Source organism: Melanerpes formicivorus, unplaced genomic scaffold, assembly GCF_026170545.1.
Source record: "Melanerpes formicivorus ecotype bairdi unplaced genomic scaffold, bMelFor1.0.p_v2 SCAF_16, whole genome shotgun sequence".
In the NCBI taxonomy this organism is placed as follows: Eukaryota; Metazoa; Chordata; class Aves; order Piciformes; family Picidae; genus Melanerpes; species Melanerpes formicivorus.
The window spans coordinates 13,821,370-13,828,053 of record NW_027142368.1 but is presented as its reverse complement, the minus strand read 5'-3'; the positions used below and the strand labels follow the sequence as shown (position 1 = coordinate 13,828,053).

At 47.4% G+C, this 6,684-nt stretch overlaps 1 protein-coding gene across 1 annotated transcript in view; it reads left to right on the top strand.

Annotated features, from left to right (window-relative positions):
• The first annotated feature begins 2,481 nt into the window (after window positions 1-2,481).
• Window positions 2,482-6,684, top strand: part of SLC22A18 (solute carrier family 22 member 18) — a 65,218-nt gene continuing 61,015 nt past the window's right edge. The window contains exons 1-3 of the mRNA XM_068148304.1: window positions 2,482-2,958; window positions 4,802-4,899; window positions 6,017-6,162. Of these exons, the coding sequence (XP_068004405.1) occupies window positions 2,785-2,958; window positions 4,802-4,899; window positions 6,017-6,162 (418 nt within the window). The 5' untranslated portion in view covers window positions 2,482-2,784. The remainder of the gene's footprint in view (window positions 2,959-4,801; window positions 4,900-6,016; window positions 6,163-6,684) is intronic.

Sequence of the window (6,684 nt, the reverse complement as noted above, 5' to 3'; positions counted from 1 at the left end):
GAGATGAACCAAAGGTTGAGCACTGCTGCTAAACTGGGACACACTCTGAGCTATCTTGGGTAACAAAAAGGACTTCTAGGGTGCTGTGAGCTGGGTCTGTTTGAGTGCTGGTGTTGCTGCAGGAGAGTCATTCCTTAAAGGTGCTTTTTTGACTCATGCTCTGGCTGAGTTTGTGAGAGGCTGTTTCTGTGCAGCCTCCAGTGATACTGTACCCACCCCAGCGAAACATTAAACCTTTAGGCTTCTGCCTCCTCTGCCAGGAGGTAGAGCCTGGCAGCCTTCACCAAATCCTCAAGCTCCATGGTGATGTGTTGAATCAAAAGGCGTGCCCAGAGATCTTACAGCTCCCTCTCCTTGGACTTGGCTGGAAACCTGTGAGCCCTGGCAACCACTCCAGATCCAAGCCAGAAAATGTCTCTGTGTGTCCCTGTGCTGATGTGTCTGTGTCAGGAATAAAGCAAGCCATGTAGTGGGCCATTTAGAATAGAATAGAATAGAATAGAATAGAATAGAATAGAATAGAATAGAATAGACCAGACCAGACCAGACCAGACCAGGTTGGAAGAGACCTTCAAGATCATCATGTCCAACCTATCATCCAACACCACCCAACCATCTAAACCATGCAACCAAGCACCCTATCAAGTCTCCTCCTGAACACTTCCAGTGATGGTGACTCCACCACCCGGAGGAGCATGATCAGGACATCCAGGGAAGCTGTTATTCCCCTTTGCTTGGTGCTGGTGAAGCTGACTCAGTGCTAGGCTTCCCATTTCAAGAGGGTTGTGGGCAAACTGGATTTGCCACTGGGGAGGTCTGTGAAGAAGGTCAGCAATCTAAAGTACATCAGCTTTGAAAGAGATGGAGAGAACTAGGCTTGTTCAACTTGGAAAAGAGGAGGCTGGGGTGGCCAGATCCAGAGAGAACACAGCAAACCTCTCCTTGATCATGGCAGCTGATGTCAGAAGGGATAGATTGAGATATTCAGATATTACAAATTCATCTTTCCCAGATATTCAAGGAGGGGGCAAGTCTCTTTTCCTGAAGATTTTCAAAGCTGGTCTAGAAAAAGCCACAGCTGAGCTGTAGTGTACAAGTGAGAGGCTGGATGAGATCTTCTGGGATCTCTCCCTACCAAAAGTCCTGGAGTTCTACAAAATCAGGGCATTGAGAGCTCTGCTTTCTTTTTTTCCCCCCTTCCCTTTAAAATATAATTCTCAACCAGACTTGTAGGTTTCAACAAGAAAGAAAGCAAACCAATAACACCCCCAAGCAAGCAGACAAACAAACAAAACCCCAAGTAAACAAATAAGCAAACAAAGGAGTCTTGTTTATTTAAGTTTTTGCAGTTGGCTTCATGGTTTGTGTGGATTTAATCCTTTGCCCTTTTTCTTTTCCCTCCCCCTTTTTTTTTCCCAAATGTATTTGGCATTATCTGGTGGTTTTGGTAATTTGTAGCCTGATCAGAGTCTCACATGTGACCAGCTTGGGGTTAAAAATAGCTCAGCTAGAGGTGGTGATAAGAGCAACTCTAACTGCTTGTTGGACTTACACTTCTTCCAGGGTCTGTAACTGTACCTTAGTGCCAGCTGCATAAGGTTCAACAAGTCAAAGTGCAAGGTCTTGCATCTAAGTTAGGGCAGCCTCAGGCACAAATCCAGGCTGGGTGCAGGGTGGGGTGGGAATAGCTCTAAGTTAAAAGACTTGGAGGTGTTGGTTGATGAGAAGCTCGCCATGAGCTGTCCTGGGCTACATCAAGACGTGTGGCCAGCAGAGCTGCCCCCTTGCTCTGCTCTTGTGAGACCCCACTTCAACTACTGCATCCAGTTCTGGTGTCCCCATCATAAGAATGACATTGAACTGTTGGAGTGAGTCCAGAGGAGGGCCACAAAGATGATCCAAGGGCTGGAGCACCTCTGCTATGAGGACACAGTAAAGGACCTGGGTTTATTCAGCCTGGAGAAGACTCCAGGGGGACCTTATAGCTGCCTTCCAATAACTGAAGGGAGCCTACAGAAAAGCTGGAGAGGGACTTTGTGTAAGGGTGTCCAGCAAGAGGACAAGGGGGAATGGTTTTAAGCTGAGGGAGAGTAGGGCTAAACTGGATCTTAGGAAGTCCGTCAGTGTGAAGGGGGTGAGACTCTGAAATGGTTTGCCTAGAGTAGTTATGGATGGCACCTCCCTGGAGGTGTTTAAGGCCAGATGTGATGAGGCCTTGACCAACCAAATCTAGGTGTCCCTGCCAATGGCAGGGGGGTTGTAGTAGATGATCTCTGAGGTGTCTTCCAACCTAAGCCATTCTATGAAGAAGCATGAAGACTTGGAAATAGCTCTTCAAGTTTCACTTGTAACTTGTAAAAAACAAAATCAAAGTACCTTTCATGAAGAAACTAAACAGTAGTCTCTTCTGGCCCAGCAGAATGAAAGCAGTGAAATAGTTAAAGACTTGAAGAGGTTGTCACATGCTCTTGTTTGGGGCAATGTCCACTTACACCCCACTGGGACTCTCAGCCTGGACTTTGTTGTGATGGTGCCTGAAGCAGTGAGCCCACCTGAGACAAGGCTGAAGAATGATATCCGTGGCTTGATGTGTGGTTACCTTTGATCTTGCCTGGCAAGCAAGCAAAGAGGAGACAAAGAAAGCAAAACAAACAAGGAAAAACTAAATCCCTGGCACACTGACTCAGCAGCTTTCACACTGTAAGCTTTGGACTGTACACACAGCTTCTGCACCTTACCTTCGTGTCATCTTTCAGCCTGTCAGTAAGTCCTTCCACTAGCACTATGAGCACAAAAGCCAACTCTGCAGGTATGGAAGGAGCCTCAGGAATGAAGAGCAAGACCCTGGAGGAGAGCAACCACTTGGGAGAGGTCCAGAGGAGACAAGTGATCCTGGTTACCTACCTGATTACAGCCCTAGACCTGACCTTTGTCTTCATGCAGCTGGGAATCATGCCTGTGAGTATGGATTGTCTTGCTTCACAGCACATCTTGCCTTCAACCCCAGGCTATGTAGTTTTCCAGCAAAGTCAGAAGAGAGTTTCTAGCAGGAGAGTGGAAAAGGAATTCCTACCTAGTAGGCAAGCTGTGACTGTGCTGAGGGTGTGCCCAGGTAGTAAAAGCTGATTTATTATTTGTACTGCAGTAGCACCCAGAGCCCTTTCCTGGCCTGATAGGCCTGGGTGAAGCTGCTGTAGTTTGTATCTTCCTGCATGCCATGGGAGAATGACCTAACAAGCAGGCAGCAGAAATCAGAGGTTTCAGATCAGAGGTGGGCATTGGAAACCAGCTAAGAGTGGGAATCATTGCTTCTCACTTACTGGACTCTACTGTCTGGTTTCATAGAATCATTTAGGTTGGGAAAGGACCCTTAAGATCATCAAGTCCAACCATAAACCTAACATTGCCAAGACTACCACCAAACCATGTCCCCAAGTACCACATCTACACATCTTTTAAACACCTCCAAGGATGGTCACTCCACCACTTCCCTGGGCAGCCTGTTTCAGGGCTTGACAATCCTTCAGGCAAGAGAGGAAAAGTCTCCCCTCAGCCTCCTCCTCTTCAGATTGAACAACCCCAGTTCCCCAAGCTGCTCATCACAGAACTTGTGCTCTAGACCCTTCAGTATCTTCATTGCTCTTCTTTGGACAGGTTCCAGCACCTCAATGTCCTTCTTGTGCTGAACACAGTACTCAAAGTGCAACCTCACCAGTGCCAAGTACAGGAGGATAATCCCTGTCCTGGTCCTTCTGGTCACACTTGCTGATCCAGGCCAGGATGCTGCTGGCTTCCTGGCAACCCAGGCACATGCTGGCTCATATTGAGCAACATCCTCAGGTCCTTTTCTGATGGGCAGCTTTCCTGCTCTTTTGAGCTCCTGGATCTATGATATGCCTGTCAAACCCTGTCTCACATGAGCCCACGTCTCCTGGGAGGTCTTTCCACTGGTTTTGTGCCTCCAGAAACAAACTGCTCCCTCCTTCTGAGACTAGCAGAGCCTGTGGTGCCCTGAGGCTGAGAGAGAGTTTATTTGTAGGAGATCAATGTTGTCAGTCACTAATCAGTTACAAGGGGTTTGGGATCCTGGGTGCAGAGCATGTACCAAGGCAGTGGGAAGGACTGGGGCACCTCTATACCTTCTGGGAGCTGAACTGGGCTGAGAGTTTTAAACAGCCCTAAGTAGATGACACAAGACAAACACCTGAATCAGAAACAGCTGTCCCTTGAGGGTACACTTTTTAAGCAACCAACCCCAAAGGACTGTGGCTCTACAGAGTGTGTGTATGGGGTTTTGGAAGCTCAGGGTGTGAGTGTACCATCCAGACTCTAAGTAAAGGCAAAGTTTAGACCACATCGTGCTTGCACTGGCTCCAGCTGGCTTGATTAAACAACGGCTCCAAGACCCTGCCACAGTTGTCTCCCGGGTGGTGCCTGGGCCGTGCTAGGTGCAGCACCTGGAGGCAGTAAAGCTCATTTAAATCTAGCTCATCCCCTTTATCAGAGGCTAAACATGTTCAGCTGTGTTGGATTGCAAAGATAAAGAGAGCAAAACTGATGGTCCTGATCACATTACCCTGCAGATGGTGTGGGATGGAGGCTTTTGGTCTTTGCTAAGCAAAATACGTCTGACCCAGGGAAGATTTTTGCCTGTGGTTGTGAGGAACTGAAGGAAGTGCTTCTTTGGAGCTGTAGTCCTCTCTTCACAGGCATTCAGCTCTTTATTCAGAAGTATACCATACTTCATTTCCCTGACCTGTTGGGATTTTGTTTTGTTTTGGTTTTCTTCTTCTGTTTTTAGTACTTGGCCAAGAGCCTGGGTTTGGACTCCCTGGGGTTTGGCTACCTCCAGACAACCTTTGGTGTCCTCCAGCTTGTGGGAGGTCCCATTTTTGGAAGGTAAGTGAGAACAATTCTCATGACCCCTTTTTGATAGCTGAGAAAGGCCAGGCATTTCTATGCTTTAATAAGAAAAGCAAAAAGTCATTTAGTTCTGGTTCATGGTCCTGTTGGAATGGTGGAAGATTTCATAAATGGTCAAGGGGAAAATAAATGCTATCATTAGCAATAGCAAAACATAGGAGCAGCCTTTATAGTACCTTAGCTATGTTTTAATGACACGCATTCAAGCATAACAATATAGTGGGAACAGACTTAAACTACCAGAGCCCCCAGAGCCTGGGTCCTAATGGCTTAATCCTGCAAAAGTTTTATAGCCATGTGTAACCTTAGAAATGTCTTGTGACTGGGGAACCTAAAAAATGGGGGAAAAAGGATGGTATTTATTGATGTGAAGTAGAGCTGTCAATGGAAATAGCTGAGGGCTGTGTTATTTCGACAGCTCACTCTCACTGCAGCTATCTCAGTGTGGCATACAAAGCTAAATTTGCATGGATCTTTGGGAACTGGGGCACCTAAGCTCATCTGTCAAAATAAAGAGTGGCAAAGACTGAAGTTTTTTGCCTTTCTACCCCGTGGGAGGCACATTCCTGTTGCTAATGAAATGTAAATGACCCCCCAAAAAAACCTGATGGTGGGGGAATGCATGCCCTAAAAGTAGGGGAGGGAAAACAGTAACAGGAGACTAAAGTGAGGCTGAGAGAAGCCAGCTTTTCTTCTCAGTCCTGCTACTGATCACCAAAGTCATCAGTGGATGAGGTGCTGTTGATGTAGGCTGTGAGCATGACAGGATCCTCTGGTGCATGGTGTGTAGCACCTCAAGGATCTCTAAAGGCCCTTGGACACTACCATAATATGCATTTTAAAACTAATCCCAGTAACACTCAACCCCCCAGCACAGCTGTTGTCAGAAAACACATCCCTAAGAACGGGGCTGATGCTAAGGGCCCAATTTGGATGCTCCTCTGAATGAGCACTTCTGGGAATCTGATCAGCCCTTCTCATGGTGGCTCAATGCAAGGAAGATGGCCCTGCAGCTCCATCCATCTAGCTGTGTCACACTTGTAAGGACCTGAACAGTCCCACTTCTGACAGCCTTGCACCATTTCTGTACCAGGTTTGCAGATCAGTTTGGTACCCGAGCAGCCTTAATTCTTTCCTGTGCGTCTGGAACTGTCTTCTTCCTGCTCACATCCATTTCCACCAACATCCCCCTCCTCTTCTTCTCCAAGCTGCCAGCACTGTTCATGCATGGGCTACCAGGTAAGGTCAGTCAGGGCTAAGTGGCTTTCCAAATTGCTTTTATTGCCTGATTTTTCTCTTTGTTGCTCATGTTGCTGGCAATCATAGAATCAATAAGGCTGGAAAAGACCTCAGAGATCATCAAGTCCAACCTGTCCCCCACACCTCATGACTGCTAAACCCTGGCACCAAATATTATGTTCAGTCCCCTCCTGAACATCTCCAGGGACGGTGACTCCACCACCTCCCTGGGCAGCACATCCCAATGGCTAACAACTCCCTCTGTGAAGAACTTCCTCCTCACCTGGAGCCTAAGGCTCAAGTCAGTAGACTTGGCAGGAGGAACATTTGATGGTCATCTGGGGTGAAATGAGAACATGAAGCAGCAAGTCTATTGATTATGGAAAGCAGGGCTAATAGCCTGCAGTCTGAGGTCCAATCTCCTGTGTGATCTTGAGCAAATTCCTTGGCCTTCAGCTCCCAGATGTGGGTGGCAAACACTTGCTAGCAGCAGCGTTACCACAAACTTCTCAGCTGCTTTCT